We start from the raw sequence: 20,190 nt of genomic DNA on the forward strand, positions 1-20,190 counted from the left end.
TCACCAGTTTCCAGCGTAATATCTTGATCCACTCATCAGCTTCTACTCCTGTCTTTGCACAGAGATAAAACGTCCTGAATGGAAACACTAAGCTGAGAAGACAAAAGAAAAACTTAAGATATTCCAGGTGGTTGGTTGAATATATTAGTTGAACAGTAATTAGAATATTCAACAGGAAAAAGGACTCAACAAAGAGCAACTTGAAGACCTGTCAGATACACAGCGATTCCTGCCAGCAAACAGCAGAAATGTTGAGGAAGCTGGAGATTCATATTATCACCGGCCAGATTTATATTTTCTAATGAGAATTCAAAAAAGAAAAAAACATGTCCAGGACACCCCCAGATCCCTTTGTCACTCATGTCTTAGACTGAATACAACACTTGTGTGTTTATTCAGCTGATGTGTTAAATGACTCAGAACCTGTGCCGTGAGTCAAAGAATAAGCAAGACAGATAAGAATTTGCTGAAAAAACTCATTTGTGTTGGCTTGATTCAATGAGAAACAAGTTACCTTCTGTGGATGCAGGCAGTTTTAACCATTTGGGACAGGAAAAATAAGATAATAAATCTCCTCAACTATTAATTTTGCCCGCTCTGTCATGAATTATGCTCTGCTGGAAGAAGACAAACTTTCCCACTGGCATGAACGACTCTTCGTTGACTGTATCCTTGGCTATATAGTCAAATCTTTTGACTAATGAGGTCAGCACATCGTGCCCATACTTCCTGTCCTTACAATTGACGTGCAAAACACTACAAATCCTTTTTCCCCCCTCTCATGGGGAAAAAAAAAAAAAAAGCCTTGACCTGAAATTCAGGAGGGTTTCTATACCCTAGAGCCAAAGCAGCATATCATGTTCGTATCAGTAATTAATGTTGAATAGACAAGATGTAATTCCCTGTGTATAGAAGGTAAACCTTGATGTGAGGACCTATTGGGCAGTGAGGGGACAGTGGAGCGGGGGTGGGGTTACCGTGCTCACACTGTACAAAACTGCTTTCTGGAATTGTCATTGTTTGGTACTCCCTGTGAGAGACATTGTTAATTGCCTATTAATGCAGATAATGTTTCCTTTCTCCTTGCTAACAGAAACCCAGGCAATAAATGATAATTAGCTGGAGCCAATCATGATCTTAACTAGTTTTCTAGCTTCCCCTGCTGCTAGTGACGGCCATGGGACCCAACCTTGGCCAATGAAAGAGGAGGGGAAATCTGACAGAAGATTTCTGAGAAAATGTCTGCCTTCCTGATAAAAAGGGACAGACATGGCTGATACCATCCCTACATCCTTCTTTATGACTGACACGAAAATGTGAGGCCTAAAGCTAGAGTAGCTCTTTCACACCAAAGTAGCAAGTGAACTGCTGAAGGCCAAGAGGATTGTAGAGACGCTGGTGCCGATCTTGCCAAGCTAGCTACCTGCCTCCTGATATTTTGTTATATAAGAAATTACCTCCCCCTGCTGGCTCGTATGGTACATTTAAGTGAATTTTAAAAAGATATCCATTATTGGTTGCTGTTAATGTTAATTAACTAATGTTAATTTTGGGGGGGTATGTAATGGTGACATTTTTATTCTTAGGAAGTGCATACTCAGTATATGTATATAGGGGTAAAGTGCCACGATGTCTCCAATTTACTTTCAACTGGTTCAGGAGAAAAGTGAATAGAGATAAAGCAGATATGGCAAAATATTAATGATGCATATAGCTGAAAGGTATATGGGTATATAAGTCTTTCAACATTTGTATGTTTGAGAAACATTAAAATAAAACTTTGTGGGAAGTAAGACACTCCTTTTTCAAGACACTACTTCTCCTAGTTAGAAAATTGCTATGATACACTCATGAGGTTAGAACAAAAACACTTTTGTGCCATCTGCCAGAAATTGTCCCATTGTTGGAGTCAAAATTAAAATTGAGTAAAAAGCTTCAAAGGAATAAGACATGAATGGAATCCTGTTATGTATATACTTATGCAGCATACAACATAAACAATTGTAGCCACTGGACCTGCCTATTTGTTTAAGTCACCTTATTTATTTTTAAGGATTTTATTATATATTTGAGAGAGAGCATGAGCAGGGGAGCAGGGGAGTGGGAGAGGGAGAAGCAGACTCCCCACTGAGCAGGGAGCCCGATGTGGGACTCGATCCCAGGACCCTGAGATCATGAAGTGAGCCGAAGGCAGACACTTAACAACTGAGACACCCAGGCATCCCCCGGTTGAAGTCACTTTAAATGAGGTATTATGTCACACTCAGCTGGAAGCACTGCTGACATACATGCCTTGTGTGTTAGTTAAATCCATGCCCCTCAGATCAAGACACTCGTACACATTAAGACATACAGGTCTTTTTTGTTTCTTTTTTTTAATTCCCCAGCTAAAATAATTGGCAAGAAGACTTTTAAAATCATTTTCTTTACAAAACAACTTACCAAAAACAATTTACTCTTTCCTGTGAATAATCAAATTGCACAGCCGAACATTCTGTCAAATCTAGGATCCGAATTGGTTCTGGTGACTTTAAAAAAAAAGGAAAAAGGCAACCTATGTCATCACAAAAAAACACACAAATTTGTTCATCACTTAGTCCCCTAAAAATCTTCCACTGCATGCACCTGTCAATTTTACTTTCACTAAGGGTACTGATCACAGAGAAGCTTAATCAGGGAAGTCATAACCCCCGGTTTGGGGATTGGCTATTCATGAGACTGGATGTTAGGAAGATTGTCTTTATCAATTTAAACATGGAAGGGAGTCATATTTTTTCTTCCGTGCTTTTAAACTTCTACTTTCTCAGAAATTTGGTATAGGGAAAGTGAGAAGAAATAAAATAATTTCAAATTGGCTTAATGAAATGGGCACGGGAAATGGACACGGTTTTTGTTTGTTTTGTTTTTTGTTTTTGTTTTTTTTAAGTAGGCTCCATCCCCAGCGTGGAGCCCAATGCAGGGCTTGAACTCACAACCCTGAGATCAAGACCTAAGCTGAGATCAACAGTGGGATGCTTACCCGACTGAGCCACCCAGGCACCCCAGAAATGGGCGTATTTTTTTTAAATCTTTTAAAAGATTTTATTTATTTATTTGACAGAGAGACACACAGTGAGAGGGAACACAAGCAGGGGGAGTGGGAGAGGGAGAAGCAGGCTCCCCGCTGAGCAAGGAGCCTGATGTGGGGCTCGATCCCAGGACCCTGGGACCATGACCTGAGCTGAAGGCAGATAGTTAACTGACTGAGCCACCCAGGCTTCCCATGGACATATTTTTAATAAAGGGAGAAACTGCTGCAGAGAGAGCTCATACATCATGACAAGAGAACAATCCCATTGCCCTAAACAAGGGGATGATGTGCCCTGGGGAGCTAGTTTAGCCAGTTTCTGGGACACACATCTCATCCTTGCAAAAGCACTCTGCTCAAGGCTCCTGGCTGGCTCAGTAGGCAGAGCATGCAGCTCTTGATCTTGGGGTCATGAGTTCAAGCCCCATGTTGGGTGTAAAGCTTACTTAAAAAGAAAAAAAAACTCTGACCCTATCAGGAATCAAGAATTCACATTTCCAATAATTTATTGGTGTTTCAGGTGCTCATAAGGAAAATTTCAGAGATTTCAAAGGCAGATGTTCCTTCCATTTAGAGAGCTGATTTTTTATTATGTTCAGTTAGAGCTGATTTTTAAAGGGAAAATGTATTATCATGTTTCTCACCATCTGGTCTTTGAAGTATTTCAGTTCATTCCTGTGCAATGTGAACCATCTTGTTTTCCAAGTCTGAGAAAAAAAAATAATTAAAACGTGTAGGTTTTGGATCGAGGAAGGTAATATTTGAACTGGACAATTTCCTTTCATTTGAAAACTATCTAAAAGATTAGGTACAATAAAATATTGTTGCGGTAAGTCATTTCTGAAGAAAAGCTTCAAAATATCTACAAAAACTAAAATGATTCCATGCATGTTCATAATGAAGGCAGAGATATTGACATATTTAAACAAATAAGAAGAAATAGTCTACCATAAATATCCAAGTTGATTTATAACAAACCACTAGATGTCTGTCTTATTAACTCTCTAATAAGACTAGATACCATTTTGTGAGCACCTACTGTGGGCTAGATACCATCCTTGGAGGTTTATGTGTATGATAGCCAATCTTTACACAATGCCAAATATTCTCGTTTCACAAATATGCAATAGGAACCTCAAACCACAGGATTTTCTAAGACTTGCCTAAGAATGCCATGGTATTGGTGGTGGGGAGTATTGTTGCCCACCTTCTCCCTCTTACGTACTAACTCGCTCTTATCTTGGGCAGCAATGTGCCCAGTTAAAAGAAGTAACAGAGAACTCGAAAATAAATATGCTATGAGTATAAATACTTCTTATCCTTAGGGAGCATCCTGTCTAGTAGGGACACAAAATAACCAAATATTTAGGTTGAATTCAAGTGGGCCGGTACCCATGGGAGAGGTTAAGTGCCCTGACTCTTAAAATAGGGAAGAGTGGACATATTCCATGAAGGCCTTCTGGAATATTAAAATGAGGCAGCATAACTTGAAAAGTACAATTACATCCATGGAGGGACAGTCGGATACCCCAGACTAGTAAAGTTTTAAATTGTGTTTTCTTTGGGATTTGATAACAGTTACAATAATGCCAGTGATGTTTTGGCCTACTTTTAGTAAACATTTTATGCAATTTTGACTTCTTTGTTTAAAAAAAAAGAAAAGAAATATTCTAGAGTTAACTTGCTACTTTTCATCCTGCTTGTTCCATTAAAAGGACTGTACGTTTTGGGAGTTCTTAACGGGAGGCTACTCTCACACATTTGACTTTGCCAAAGAAAAGTCAAGTGATTTTCCAGAATTTTGACTACTATCAGTCGTAAAGATCAACTCTTGAAACAGAAAAATATTATAGCGGGTCAAAATGAGTAGGCAAATATGCATTTTTAAAAAATGTCAAAGCAAGAATTGAGTCTACATGAGATGTCTCTGTGGCCGGGGCTAGCAGAAACATGTTTTCTTACCTTGACCAGGCCCCCCTGTTTGGTGAGGTAACCTTCTTTGGTGCCCAGCTGAAAAAGAAAAGCACCAAGTGAAGCCCAGAACTATTGCAACATGATTTTTATCTTTCTATTTCTGTCCTATTTTAAAATGAAACACTGATTTGCCTTTGATCTTTAAATAATCGCCTTACATTCTTCACCCGGCACTTGAAAATCCTCCCTACGTTGTGGGAGACTGTTTTCAGACTGGGTCATTGGGGGGAATTCTGTAGCAAGAGGCAACAACTGAAAGACTCTCTTCTAACCTGAGATAGCAATTTGCGAGCAATAAGCCACATCCCATCACTTGTAAAAGTCAGTGTTTGGTGTGAAACCCAGCTGCTTAAATTGTTGCAGGGGTATTACGCACAAATATGTGTATGCGCGCGTGCGCATACACACAGGCATTGACTTTGGGTCAATACATATGGGAAACACTGGATGAAGTAGAGGGATTTCTTTACTTCCCAGAGAATGTATTATGCCAGTATGCCTTGGGAATTTTAAGAAGGAACATGAGAAATAGCATTTCCAATATTTATTTTATCACATGATCCTCCCCCATTCCAGCCCCCCCCCCCCACTTTATTCAGAGACCATCTCTTGAGACCTCTGTTCTGTGGAAAAGACTTTCAGGAACGCAGATTTATTTACACTTGATTTATCTAAAAGGGATTTGAAGTGACAATGAGTCATTTCTTAACTCATAGCATTAATTCAAGGGTAACAATATCACACACGTAGCTAGTGCCTATAAAATGTAAGGAATGGTGGGGAACTGGGCAAAGAGAAATAATGCATAAAACAACCCTAAGATGAAGAAATTTAGAACTTCATACAGTCCCAAAGAAACTGAATTCCTGGGGCATCTAGGTGGCTCAGTTGTTAAGCGTCAGCCTTCGGCTCAGGTCATGATCTCAGGGTCCTGGGATTGAGCCCCACATCGGGCTCCCTGCTCAGCGGGAAGCCTGCTTCTCCCTCTCCCACTCCCCCGCTTGTGTTTCCTCTTTCACTATCTCTCTCTGTCAAATAAATAAATCTTAAAAAAAAGAAACTGAATTCCTTGTAGGACATTTTGTTCTAGAATGATGTTAGATTGGTAAGATAACAGAACAAAGAGAGAAAAATGTTGCAGAAGCAAAGGGAACAGAAATCTCACAAAAGGGAAGCTAAGGAAACTGACATTTTATTTATTTAAATTTTTTTTTTAAGATTTTTATTTATTTATTTGACAGAGACACAGCGAAAGAGGGAACACAAGCAGGGGGAGAGGGAGAAGGAGACTCCCCGCTGAGCAGGGAGCCCGATGCGGGGCTCGATCCCAGGACTCTGGGATCATGACCTGAGCCGAAGGCAGACGCTTAATGACTGAGCCACCCAGGCGCCCCAGGAAACTGACATTTTAGACTGGGACCTATTCTACATCAGGCTTGTGAAATAGATTATCTCACTTAATCTCCACCAACACAACCAATTGGTCTTTCACGTTTCCCAGGTCCAGAACAGAACTGCTCATTCCCATCCCCCAAACCCACCCCTCCTGCCACCTTGGCCATCTTGGTAAACGTCAGGAGGATCATTGTGTGACTCTCTTACACGTCCCACATTCAATCTGTTGTAAGTCTCATCTCTTCTACCTCACAGCACACCCTGAAGTTCACCAGTTCTTATCCCCACTCCCCAGTTTCAACTACCACCATCTCTCACTGGACTGCTGCAACAGCCCCCTCACCGGTCTCCTTGCTCCAACTTTGGCCACATTCCGTTTTCCACTTAGTGGGGACAATGGGCTTTTTAAAAATTTTAAGACTTAAATTATGTTGCCCAAAACTCTTCATAATTTCTTCTGGACACTTAGAACAAAAATCAATCCTTTATCTTGTCCTACAAGGCCTTTCATGTTGTTTAAAGGAGACACAGCTGACATTTTGGACAGGAGAATTCTTCCCCACGTGTGGCAGCATATTTAGCCTCCATGGCCCCTGCCATTGCTGGGAAACAATTCTCCAGGGGCTCTCATGTTTCTGTATGTCTTAGGAGCAAGGCACCAACAGCCCTTTGTTCCAGACCCGTATGTATTTTTTTTAAAGATTATTTACTTATTTATTTGAGAGAGAAAGAGAGGGAGAGTGTGCATGAGCGGGGGGGGGGGGGGGTGTTAGGGGGAGGGATGGGGGGGAGAGGCAGAGGGAGAGAGAGAAGCAGACTCCCCGCTGAGCAGGGAGCCCAACTCCCAGCACCCTGAGATCATGACCTGAGCTGAAGGCAGATGTTTAACCAACTGAGCCACCCAGCTGCCCCTCAGACCCATTTTTAAGCATGTTTGTAGAGCAAACAATCTTAGAAGATGGAGATCATGTCTCCCTCCACAGGAAAAGGCAGCCGACCAGCAGTCTGCCATGAAGCCATGCAGCTTTGTTAGTCTACAAGAAGTGGAAAGGGTCAGGCTCTTCACAGTTCCTGATGCCCGCTAATGCCAGGAGCACCCCCAAAGCACTGCGAATTTCCCAGCACTCAGCTGGGCAGCGGCACTTTGAGAACCCCACCGCCTTACATGATCGACCCCTCCTTCCCTCAGGAATCTCATCTCCTACCACATTGCCTCTCGCTCACTTCATGCCAATCATTAGGATCTTCTTGCTAGTCTTCAAAACACCTCAATTTAGTTCCTACCTCAGGGCGCTTGTCCTGTTCTCTCTGCCTGCAACACTAGAAAACGTTGATCATTTTCTGTCTGTATTAATGCACAATAAACTCCGTGGATTTGTCATTATATAGTGTGGGTGCAGCGAGGCCCCACCAATCCCTCACCACTGTTTTAAAAACTCCATTATACAGAACCTTCTGTGCATAGGCATATTGAGATACTTGGGCAGGAGAATCCGTCCGATCCTTGGAGTGAGCAAAGAAGGTAGGCAGTAAGGCTTGCAGAATTTGGTTTAAAGAGGCCTATTTCTACCTAAGGATGCTAGCTCTCCTGCTTACACCAGCTCTACAGATTAGGTCCTACATTTTAGTGTTGATAAAGAGCACACGTAGTAGGGTATATGGTACAACTGACCCTGGGTGGGGATCTTTAGGGGGAGTGTAGCCGAGGAGAGTGTGAAGTTACATGGAAAGGACAGATGAAAGAGACGTTGAGGGGCACCTGGGTGGCTCAGTCGGTTAAAGCGACTGCCTTTGGCTCAGGTCGTGGTCCCAGGGTCCTGGGATCGAGCCCCGCATCGGGCTCCCTGCTCCGCAGGAAGCCTGCTTCTCCCTCTGCCACTCCCCCTGCTTGTGTTCCCTCTCTCGCTATCTGTCTGTCTGTCAAATAATAAAACCTTAAAAAAAAAAAAAGAAAAGAAAAGAAAAGAAAGAGACGCTGAGGTGACTGGTGGCCTGAGGATGGATAAAGAGGGAAGTCAGGGAGGGGTGGGTTGGCTGGAAATCAAAGAATTGATTAGGAGGTACGTCTTGATTTGTTCTTTGGTCCGTTTTCACTTGGGACTATTTATGGTCTTGCTTTCCTCAATTTTGCTAGTTCTGGGGTTTGATGCTTCCTCCCCTAACTCTAACAAAGCTAAAATACCTCTTTCAACCATTTCCAGGATTTTTATTTTTGAGTCGATGGAGCACAGAAACAAAAATGTAACGTGCACCGTGAACCAGGCGACGCTCCAAAGCCACAAAGACAAGTTATGATTCTTGTCCCCAGAACTGTCAGCCCCCCCCCAGGGGGGGTGTTGGGCAGACACATGCACAGGTAGTTAGCAACCCCCCCCCCCCCCCCCCCTGATTGCAGGATAAAGGCAAGCAGAAGGTGCTCGGAGCACAAAAGAGAGCCGTTTTAAAGAAAGCTAGGAGGGGCCCAGGAAGGCTTCCTGAGAGACACTGGTCTCTGATGCCCGTCTTGAAGGATGATGAGGGGACCGCAGCGGTGTTGGCAGCATGTCAGAGGCGGGGAGGGGAGGAGGAGCACGGTCAGGAGAATGCACACTGGTGTGAGCGTGGGAGTAACACAGGTGAGACCAAGGGACGAGCAGGCCAGATGGGCCAGGACGACAGTGGGCACCGCCGAAGGTTAAGCAGGGAGGCCATGTGACCCATCTGCTTTTTAAGAAAGATCTCTGCGGTGGCAGGGTAGGAACTGTCCTGCAGAGACAGGAAGGCCACACATTTATAAATGTCACTTGTAGCTGAATATCTTCAAGGGATGATTTTTTTCCAAGTGTAATGGTTGCTGTCTAGAATTGGTTCTTTGTACTTCGTTTGTGTGTTGCCTTCTTTATTATGCGCACGAATCCTGGTATCTTGCACCAGGAGTACTCGGCAAACAAGGAAGAGAGAAAGAACAGGAGAGCCGTGAGCACAGTGCAGGGGTGGGGGAAGCGGTGCCGGGAGGAATGTTTGCAGGTCACAGCTCACAGAGCAAACAGAAATGGGCTCTTGAGGAGCAATGAGTGCTCAGGCTGCGCTGAAACTGAACAATGGTCCGCGCTGCAAAGAAGTGCAAATGTTTTCTGTCTGTTCCCTTCCTTCAGTGAAGGACAGAAAGAATAGGAAAAAATAACATCCTGAGGTTTTACAGTCAAAGTGGGGAATATTTTTCCTCCACAGACAATTGAAATGTTAAAAAAAAAAATTTTTCTTTTCTTTTTTTTTTTTTTTTTAAAGATTTTATTTATTTATTTGACAGAGACCCAGCGAGAGAGGGAACACAAGCAGGGGGAGCGGGAGAGGGAGAAGCAGGCTTCCCGTGGAGCAGCCTGCTCCGATGCGGGGCTTGATCCCAGGACCCTGGGATCGTGACCTGAGCCGAAGGCAGACGCTTAACGACCGAGCCACCCAGGCGCCCCCCCAAAAAAATTTTTCTTAATAGAAGAAACTCGTGAAAGAATAACAGTGTAGCCAACTATGTAAACATCAACACTCTCGCCCATCCTAAGGAAGGACAGGAATGTAAGCGCCACTTTCGAAGTATTTAGAATCCTATGGCTACGGCGCTGTAGTTTTTGATGATTTACCCTGATCAGAGGAACTGAGTCATGGGCTTCACACTGGATGTTCCTTTCCAGGTTTTATATCCCAAGGTAGAATTTTCGTGTGAACAAAAGTACTTGTAAAAGTATCTACTCTTCCTTGCATGGTAGGCAATGACTTACGGGTCAGCCACTTACAGAAGGTGCGGTGGGCACGAGGTCACTTTCCGTTCTGCCCGTCTGCATTGCTGTGTGAACCCGGACAGACTCGTAAATGCAAGGTTCTTCCACTTTTCTTGGGTAGGGATGTTTCAGGACAATCAGAGTGCCTGAGTGAAGACAAAAGAACATCATCAGAGAGCAGCCCCAGAAAGAAGGCCCATGTGCTAATGACCAGAGACTGTGGCTAGATTTTAGCCTCCTGTGTTCCCATCTTTTCACTTGTTCATTTTCTCGACGTTTCTCAAGTTCCAGCTATGTGCCAGGCACTTAAGGTGGACACTGGAGATATAAAGCATGATGAGCTGATTTCTGTCCTCCTAGGGCTCAGACAGAACTAGCAACGGATATCACTTAACGGGTCGCCATTTCAATGAACATCAGGGTGATGAGACCAGGGTCAGAGATACGGGCAACACTTGCTGGGGGTGCCCGGGGCCCCCCGAAGACCCCTTCTATGGAACACTTCGGAAAAGCTTTCATGGAGGAGGCCACATGGATCCAGACCTTAAGCTGTAACTGGAAGTTTTCCAGGTAGGCTTTATAAAAGCCATGAAAGTAAAACCCAACAAATGCACTTTTAGTCCATAGTCCTTACTTCTCACTGGTTTCAGAACAAACTCGTAACAAATCAGTGGGTCTCAGAAACAGTGGACTCGTTGCATTGCCCTTACTGTCTCCTACCACCTAATTAACAAAATAAGCTACATGAAAATTTGCTTTGCTCAAGTGAACATGACCTGAACTGGCTTATGCGTGATTGCCTTCACTTCCATCTGGAGTAGATCAGGCAGAAAAAGGGTTTCAACAGAGGCCAGTCTTTGGGGGCTTGGGCGCGTCCCTCCAAGGCTGAGAGCACTTCTGACTCCACACTTCTGATCTCCCCCCACTCTACACCGTTCCTTTCCCCCAGTCGACTGGCTGATCAGGACTAGATCCTTTACAAAAAAAGTAAGTTAAGGGTTTCTTCCCCCTTGCTATGGTTTTTTGCTTTTTATTTCACTGGGGTCTTGTAAAGGCAGGCCCAAGATTGTGCCAGGCATTCGGGGAGATGTAAAGAATTTAGTAATACATTGAACAAGTACTTATTGGGCTTTACTATGTGCCAGAAACTTGTCCAGGCAGTGGGAAGACAACAGCAAACAAAGAAGGTATAGCACCTCCTCCTCTGGGAGGAGAGCCAGGAAAAAAAATGAAAAGAAATATAATATGTCAGGTGATAGCAGTGTTATGGAAACCCTAACAGAGCAAGATAAAGGCATAGCAGGTGATGAGGGTGGCGTCGGGGAGAGGGTGATATTTTACAGAGGTGGTCGGGAAGGCTTCTTTGAAAAGATACTTCGAAAGATTATAGAAAGTGTGGACCCTGGGCACCTGGGTGGCTCAGTCAGTTAACGGTCTGCCTTCGGTACAAGTCATGATCTCAGGGTCCTGGGACAGAGCCCCGCATCGGGCTCCCTGCTCAGCGGGGAGCCTGCTTCTCCCTCTGCCTCTCCCCCCTGCTCATGCTCTGTCTCTCTCTCTCAAATAAATAAATAAAATCTTAAAAAAAAAAAAGTATAGACCTTGAACTGGAGTAAGAGGGACAATGAGGACAGAGAGCGACCACCTCTGCAGTTAAAAAGCACATGATAATAATAATACACCTACAAACAAAGCCAAATGATTCTACGGTGCTCGGTGCTCAAGTATGCACGACGTACTGACTGCGAAAACCCAACGGTGGCCTCTGATAGCGGGCCCACGGGATGCCCCACTGTCACTTGAAAAGGAGCACTGAGAAAAGCCAGGAGAGGGTCTCTGACCTTGGAGACTCTGGCCTCCTTCTTCTGCATCCAGTTCACACCCGTATGACTGGGAAGACAATGAAAAATGGCTTTCACAGGTATCTGAAGCCTCGGTCCCGCGCTTGTACATTGTCAGCGCTCTCTTGTCAATGTGATCCTTTCATGAGAACAGTTCCAGTCATATCAGGACAAGGGGCCAGCGACAGGTTTCGTGTTAGAGTCATAATGAAAGCAGAGACGCCTAAATCAAGAGCAGCCGTTGTACGGGCTCAGGGGCTGTGTGACACCATCATAACGTGCCAGATGCTCGTGCACGTGGGTCTGGCTCCAAGGTGCCCCTGCCCCAGAGATTCCCCCCCCACCGCCGCGATGTGCCCAGCGGTCACCATGGCCTCACAGAAAGAGCCACCACTGCCACTCGGTACCTGTTGACCCTGGACAGTCATTCTAGCTTCTGTTTCCTCCTCGGACACCTAAGAATGATTACCCTTTCTTCACAAGGCTGTCTGAAGCACCGGATAAAAAGTGTTTGTGAAAGGATTATGAAAATGTGAGATGTTATTATGCTTTGATATAAAGTATTTTTAACTTCTTAAATGAAAACCCAATGATTGCATCTCTGGAACATGCATTTTTAAATGTCGAGTTAAAAAAGACCTGTGTGTGACATTCTGCCAAGAATGAAAATGGCAGTCTTGTAGCCACGGACGGCAGCTCTTACGACGCATGGGTGCCTCCTAAACCCTTCCGTCTGATGGTGGAGGAGAGGGGCCTGGAGCCCAGGGCTCAAAGCAGTTTTCAAGTTAGAAAAAATGTGAACTCTCATGCTTTCTCTTCAAAGATGATGCAAAAATGTTCATCCTTTTCCATACGTTTAACATGAAAATAATTTTTTAAATGATGCTTCGGAAAGATGTACCTAGTCGATCCTGGTTTTGCACGTAACCGAGCAAACTACCCGTAGTGGCTTCCCATTGCTTCTGTAACAAATCGCCACCACCGTAGGGACTTAAAACAACTCGAATTTATTACCTCACAGTTCTGGAGGTCAGAAGTCTGAAATGGGTCTCACTAATCTAAAATCAAGGTATTGGCAGGGCTACTTTCCTTCTGGAGAGGCTCTAGGGGACAATCCACCCCCTGTCTTTTCTAGCTTCTAGAGGCTGCCGCCATTCCTTCCCCAGTAGCACCATTCCTCCAACTTCAAAGCAGCAATGGTGTGTGTGAGGCCTGCCCACACTGCCATGTGTCTGGGTCTCCCCCTACTGCCCCCGTCTTTCACTTATAAGGACCCTTATGATGACAGTGGGACCACCTGGAAAACCCAGGATCACCTCCCCATCCAAAGTCAGCTGACTAGCAGTCTTCATTCCATCTACAAACTTAATTCCCTCTTGCCATGTAATATAACATATTCACAGGTGCAGGGAGAGAGATGGGCATCTTTTTGAGGGGGGAGGCATTTTCTTGACTACCATGTATCAGTGCCTGGGAGATAAGCATAGCCTTGGGGGCCAGTTGTGTTCAGTGTAAGGATCTCTGGGCAGGGGTGCTACCTGAGCCACAATGCTGGACCCGCTTGGTATTATAAAGCCATTGCCTTTTCAACAGGTGCATTTCCCACCCCTGAGAGTCTCTCCAGAGCAGGTATGGTGCCAAGTTTATCTTTTTATCCCCACCTCCTGACAGAGATGCTGACATAACTTGATCAGTGAGTGGATAAATGAATGCCACAGTAATTCAGAGAAGAGCCTGGGAGGAGGCAGCCTCCCAGGGCCACGATCACCCTGCCCCGGGACGAGGACAGGACCACAACATCAAGTACAGCTGTCCAAATCTCCACTGGGGGGAACCATATTCTATTTCGAAAACCTCTTCTAAAGTTTAACCAACAAAAGCTAAACTGAGGGAAATGATAATGAGTCAACAGGAAAGCAGAATTGAGTATAGATCGATTTTAACTAGTAAGACCATGAATGAGGCTAGATTGAATGGTGGAACGAAGAAAATGGCAGTCTACTTATAAAATGATAGCTCCCACCGATAGTCCCGCCTCCTAAAGACCGGTCTTCTTAGCTGACGGTTTTGCGCAAGGAGAAAACAATACACGGACTTCTTGGCATGGCTGCTGGGCTTACGATGATTTCCCCTTCTATAGAGACTGCTGCATCCTTGTACACCAGGGTCGATCCCCACAGACCCTGGGCGTCCCCCCACAAACACCTCACCCGGGTGCACTCACGGGACTCACTTCCCGGGGATCTACTTCGTTACTTCTCTGGAGAGAAGACCCACTAACTTCAGTTTCTGAGCTACATGAAGGAGACTGTTTTTTCCTGCCTTTGACATAAAACGTGATCTCAGAAACTCTCGGTGGAGGTACATTTTTGAGGTGATCAGAGCGGGACGAAGGGAGGCTTTTCAGTTCGCTGAAAGCTTCAGAGTTGCCGTGATCATGAGGCTGATTCTTTATTGTCTCTTGATGTTCATTCTGGGACAGAATACTAATATCCTTACCAAAAAAAAAAAATATATATATATATATATATATATATTCCACTTCTCTCCCTGTACTACTCTCCTCCCGTTTTTTCGTTTTTGTTTTTTTTAAATTCAACTAGCCAAGGTTATTTCTGTCATTTGCAATCAAAAGAAACTTAGAAAATGTAGCCACCACAGACTCATTATATTTCCACCTAAGGTCCAAGGTAGGGCCTTGGCTCCCTAAGGGAGGAACTCGGGGTGAGTGATACTCAGGCCAAATTAACTCCAGGATTTGGTTGGAAAATTCAGATACAAAACCACAGGAGGCAGGGGCTGGTAGAGGGAGGAGAGAGGAAACCTGGCTTCAAGTTTCACTTCAGTTTCTGAGCTACATGAAGGAGATTGTTGTTTCCTGCCTTTGACGTGAAACCTGGTTTCAGAAGCGCTCTGTGGAGGTACCTTTTTGAGGTGATCAGAGCAGGACCAAGGCAGGCTTTTCAGTTTGCTTTGGCTGCACTGTTAACTTACAGGACACCCACTCTGTATGCGACATTGTGACATTGCATGGAAGCACTCCCTGGCTTGTATCCCTGCAGGACCTCAGCAACGCAGTAAGAACAGCCTCAAACCTCAGGCACTGGGATGATATCTGCAATAGAGAGTAGTTCAAGAGCACACATAGCTCTTAAAAGGGAAACTTTTATGCACTAAAGCACCTGCTTACCCATCAGGTTTCTCAGCCAGATGGTAAGGTGTTTGAGGGTGAGGATGATATCTGATTCATCGCTCTATTGTCAATACTAATAATGTGCAGCTCATAGTTGGCACTCCATACATATTTGCTGAATTAAATTAAAATAAGACCACATCCATCCGTGTTTTGTTACTGCCCTCGGGTTCAGAAAACAAGCTTGGCAACTGGCATGTCCATGGCAGATTCCTCGGTCACCTCCTGCCAGTGGGAAGTGGCTTTCTAGAGGGAATGACAGGAATATTCAAGATCTTTGTCCTTTCTTCTTTGCAACCTGCTCCGCAAAGGAACTCGAACCCATCATAAAATGGTGCTGGTGAAACTATGTTCATTTGCTTATACAGGGGCTTTTAAGTTTCCATTTCCAGTCTCCCAGGGAGAACAACACAGAGGAATGAGAAGCAGGTCAGTCACCCAGGTCAGAAGATTCTGTTAAAATACCCAAGTCAAGTCAGCTCACTCTTTTTGGAGTGGTCACTTGATCTGACCTTTCATCTGAATCCACTGTGGAACTGGCTTAAAATTTGGAGATGAAATAAACATTTGATAAACTCACATTCAGTCGTCTCTCACTAACTCTTCATGATCTACCAAAGAAGGTACAGCTCTTGCAAAAATACGATGGAGTGAATTACCATAAAAATGCTTCATTAAAAGACAATAATAATGATTATTTATGCCATGCTAAAAATTAGTTTTATAGTCTTACATACCTAATCTCATTCAATCTTCACCAGCAAGTCATGACCTATTAAGACATGAACTATTAGATCATCGGCTCTACTTTATAAGATGATGAAACTGAATCTTAGAGAGGTTACATAATTTGCCCTCGGACATCCAGCTGGGGAGTGGTAGACACTGGTGTTGAACGGGGAGTTCATGTGTTTACTCATTATACCATATTATTCTCAGCCACAGTGGCCACATCATGGAAACTCTCTATGGCCTGTGAAATATACTCCATTGTGGGCAAGAGAGCATATATAGGAATCAAAATTCAAAGAAATGGGTTCTTTAGGAGGCAGCTTGAGGAATGGGGATGTGAGTTTTTGCCTCAACATTTCTCACCAGGCCTCAGTTTCTTCATTTGTAGAGGAAAAATGAGATGGTCTATGGGCTCCCTTCCCATTCTAATAGCCTATAAATCTAGTTGAACACCCAGGCCCAAGGCAGGAGCAAGAAATACCAGGACGTTTGGTAACCAGAGGTGTGGCCTGTTTCCTGTAAAAGTACACTATCCATTTGAAGTACTTTCCTCCTGGGGTCACTGTATCTTTGTGCCTCAGTTTCCCTTTCTTCCACCTTCCCATTCAAACTTTATATTTTATTTTACCTGATTGTATTTACAGAGGCTGTTTTGTATCCTTTCTGGAGGGACATAAATAAGATGGGCCTACGTATGTTTTCTAGTTGACCTTTTTCTAAGATTTCCTCCAGTGTAATTTCTCAAAAGGCCATTCATGTAAATAAAATAAGAACAGCAGTAAATACAAAGACAGACGCTCAAACTGAGTCACATTCTTTGGAACGATAGCTTTACATCACATACCAAAAATATCGTTACAGACCTTAAGGAAGAGCCTGAGGGAGAGCCCCGCCATGTCCTACAAACATTCTCTTAGGTCACGGTGGCCGGGATCTTCCCATCCAAACCCACTCGAGGTCACACTGTACCGTGGTGACCGCGTGCTGCCGTGTCACGGGTAGACCAGGAGACGTAGGGTGAATGGAAAGCCCCTACGCTTCAGAGCAAGGTTGGCCTGGATCCCGCTCGCAGCTCTGATGCTTGCCAGCTGGGCCCCCTTGGCCAAATAACTCAGAATGTCTAAGTTCTGATTGCCTCCTCTGAAAATGGGACCACTTTCACATGATGGCGGGTGGTTCAGAAGATTCAAGAATTTGATATATGTGAAAACATCTGATAGAACACTAAGAACACAGTGAGCACTCCACGGATGTCGCTTCCCTTCCCTGTCTGCTTTTTCCTTTTCGATCATGCCTCATTACAGAGCATGAAAATTTCCTTTTTTGGCGAACATAAACTAAAGAAGTGATTCTTGGTTGTGGTTTGGCAGAATTCTGAGATGTCACCAATTGTTTTCAGAAATGTCACACAAGTCTCAAACTACAATTAATTTCAACTTAATTATTCTTAAATGCCACCTGGGTAAAAAGGCTGGTGTTACAAAATAAAATAATAATAACTATAGCAGTTATCAAGAGGTTGGGAATCCCCACATCAAGACAAAAAGAGAAGTGGAAATTTGACATTTAAGAGAGAACCAGATAGGATCTTCAAAACTGAGAACCAATTATTATAAAGGGTAAGCACAAACATAGCACTCGACTTGTATCGTTCGTTTTCATGCTGGGTAGGTGATTAAAGTCACAGCACAGTAATTCCTATAATACATTGTATGTAACTATTTCATATACAGAAGTATTCTAATCGAAACAAAAGGTAATAGGAAAGGTGAGTTTTGTTCTAATAATATTTGGACACTTAAGATAAATGCTGTCTAGGGCCGCCTGGGTGGCTCAGGCCATCAAGCGTCTGACTTGGGCTCAGGTTATGACCTCAGGGTTCTGGGACAGGATCCCGCATCGGGCTGTGCACTCCACACTCAGCAAGGAATCTGTTTCTCCCTCTCCCTCCCCTTCTCTCTCCCTCTCTCTTTCCCCCTCCCCCTCTCCCTCCCCTGCTCCTTTGTGCGTGCATGCTCTCTCTCTCCAATAAATAAAATAAAATAAAATAAAAATTAAATGCTGTCTAAATTTTCAAGATTATATATCTGAAACTTAGCTAATTACAAGAGGATTCAGTAAAAATGGATAACGGACCAAACATATCCATGCTAATAAAAAAGTCTCAAATTTCCAAGTCTATTTGAGTTGAATTTAGAAGCCATGTACACATATGAAGGAAGTTTTACATAGCAGCCTATGATTACAAGTGAAAGTCAAATTCTGAACTTAATCATTACCAAACATACATACAACACCTAGCATCATTTCAAATGATGCTCTGTATAAACTTTGGAAGCAAAAATTAATTGCCAGAAGTTCGCTGGTTGCAGTGTTGCCATGTGCATTGCAATGCAGGCTTTGGCAATGGGATGAATGGGAAACCAACATGACATGATGAGATGTTGTGGATAATTAGTAGCATTTATTCGTTTACGTACTGGGATGTAGGATCAGGGTATGAAACTGACAAAAATCCCTCTTTTCATGGGATTTACGTACTACAGCAAAGATTTTTTTTTATTTTTAATTTTTTTTGCAAAGATTTTTTAAAAAGTGAATTATGCAATATGTTAGAAGATAAAAGAGCCACTGAGGAAAGTACAGGAAGAGAACATGTTAGATGTCTCTATGATGTACTTGGGAAATGATTGGAATTTGACAGAAATATCTTAAGAGTGTTTATGGGTGTCAATAGAGAGAAATTAGAGGGAACAGAAACTTTCATGGAGAATGGAAAGGTTAAATGCAGATTATAGCAAGGGAAATTGTAATAATAGAATATTGAGGCTGTCAGGAGGCTTAGATCTTGCTTAGGAAATCTTCACTCTTCTGATTAGGAAACAGAAATCCTGAGAGTTTAAAGAGTAGAAAATAGGAATAGAATAGGAAAAAAGATATCTTAAAATAGTATTCTTCCCTTGAGGTTAACACTTTTACGTCTCCTGAGTACAAAGATTTTCTTAGGACCTAGAGCCTAAGGGAAACTTGGGTTTCCCTCTATATTATGTATAGCTGTAAGGCGAAGTGAAAGGCTATTGGTTATTTGGAGGTTCCCCCCCCCCCCCCCCCCCCACCTCGTTGCCCTAGAAGGTAAGGCCATCCCGGCCAGTGGATAAGTGTGGGGAAATCTCTCTTAAAAAAACTCACTCCCCAGGCACTGCAGAGGGATGCTGGCCTGATGGGGTTCTGGGCTAAAAGGAGTGGGCTGACATACCCAGTTCGAGTCCTTTCCATTCCTAGGATCTGAAGGTGAGAACCCTGGCAGGCCTCATCCATCATGCAGGCAAATACTTCCCTTGGTAATCTTTAATCAAATGAAAACTTTAGGAATTTGCACTTCATCTGATGGTGAACAAGAAATCATCAGCCTGGAGGTTTCCTGATCACTGGGGAGTCAACACCAGGAGCCAATACTTACCTGAGTAAGAAGAGACCTATTTTTAGAAGGTGGCATCCTGGTTTCCATTCACTGTTATTCACAGGTCACAGTGCTGACTGTGGCTTCTGAAAATCTGCTGGGCTTACGAGTCATCATGACTTCAGCACCTTATCTTGTTTCCTAAGGCCTATTACTCCCAGAGGGGCAAAACTAGAACACTCACTTGTCATGGGTTTTTCCCCTTGTCCCCAGCCTCAGTGGCTTTGCCTTCATCTGGCTGGGACAGATAATTGTCTTTGTGTAAAAAAAAAAAAAAAGAGGACTATTTCAGGGGCAGTGGAATCTAACTCAAGGGCTGGCAGTTAGTAAGCCAAGTACATACCCATAAGCATCAGGCACCTGTGACAGGGGTTCAAATAATGGCAAATTCTCTGTTGGATAATGATGGAACAGAGAAGATGCAGCAGAGAGGATAAAAATCTTAGTTTCCTGAGTTTTAGTGCAATACATAAAGTAGTTATGGTTAATGTTAATGATACAGCAAACTTTAGCTTTGGATAAAACTACCATAGAGTCAGGATTATACATTTTTTTTTTTTTACAATCTCTAATGGATTAATGGTAAAACTTCTTTAGTTAGATTAATGTATTTACAGGGAAACTGAACGAATTTACAGGAAATTTCATTGTCCTGAATTCAATGTCAAGGAGCCTTGACTCTCGCAAAGTCTTAGGTGATCCTCTTGCCTGGAGATTGGGCCTGTGCCAGGAAAGTTCAACCAGAAACCACTACCTTCACTTTGGTCTTAAAG

General features: G+C 43.5%; 1 protein-coding gene across 1 annotated transcript in view; it reads right to left on the reverse strand.

The window, feature by feature from the left end:
• DAPP1 (dual adaptor of phosphotyrosine and 3-phosphoinositides 1) overlaps nucleotides 1-20,190 on the reverse strand; it is a 48,529-nt gene that overhangs the window by 2,996 nt on the left and 25,343 nt on the right. The window contains exons 4-8 of the mRNA XM_021680425.2: nucleotides 10,207-10,337; nucleotides 5,030-5,077; nucleotides 3,712-3,774; nucleotides 2,443-2,528; nucleotides 5-92 (exon numbers count right to left, since the gene is read on the reverse strand). Of these exons, the coding sequence (XP_021536100.1) occupies nucleotides 5-92; nucleotides 2,443-2,528; nucleotides 3,712-3,774; nucleotides 5,030-5,077; nucleotides 10,207-10,337 (416 nt within the window). The remainder of the gene's footprint in view (nucleotides 1-4; nucleotides 93-2,442; nucleotides 2,529-3,711; nucleotides 3,775-5,029; nucleotides 5,078-10,206; nucleotides 10,338-20,190) is intronic.

This window comes from Neomonachus schauinslandi, chromosome 2 (assembly GCF_002201575.2).
Source record: "Neomonachus schauinslandi chromosome 2, ASM220157v2, whole genome shotgun sequence".
Taxonomy (NCBI): domain Eukaryota; kingdom Metazoa; phylum Chordata; class Mammalia; order Carnivora; family Phocidae; genus Neomonachus; species Neomonachus schauinslandi.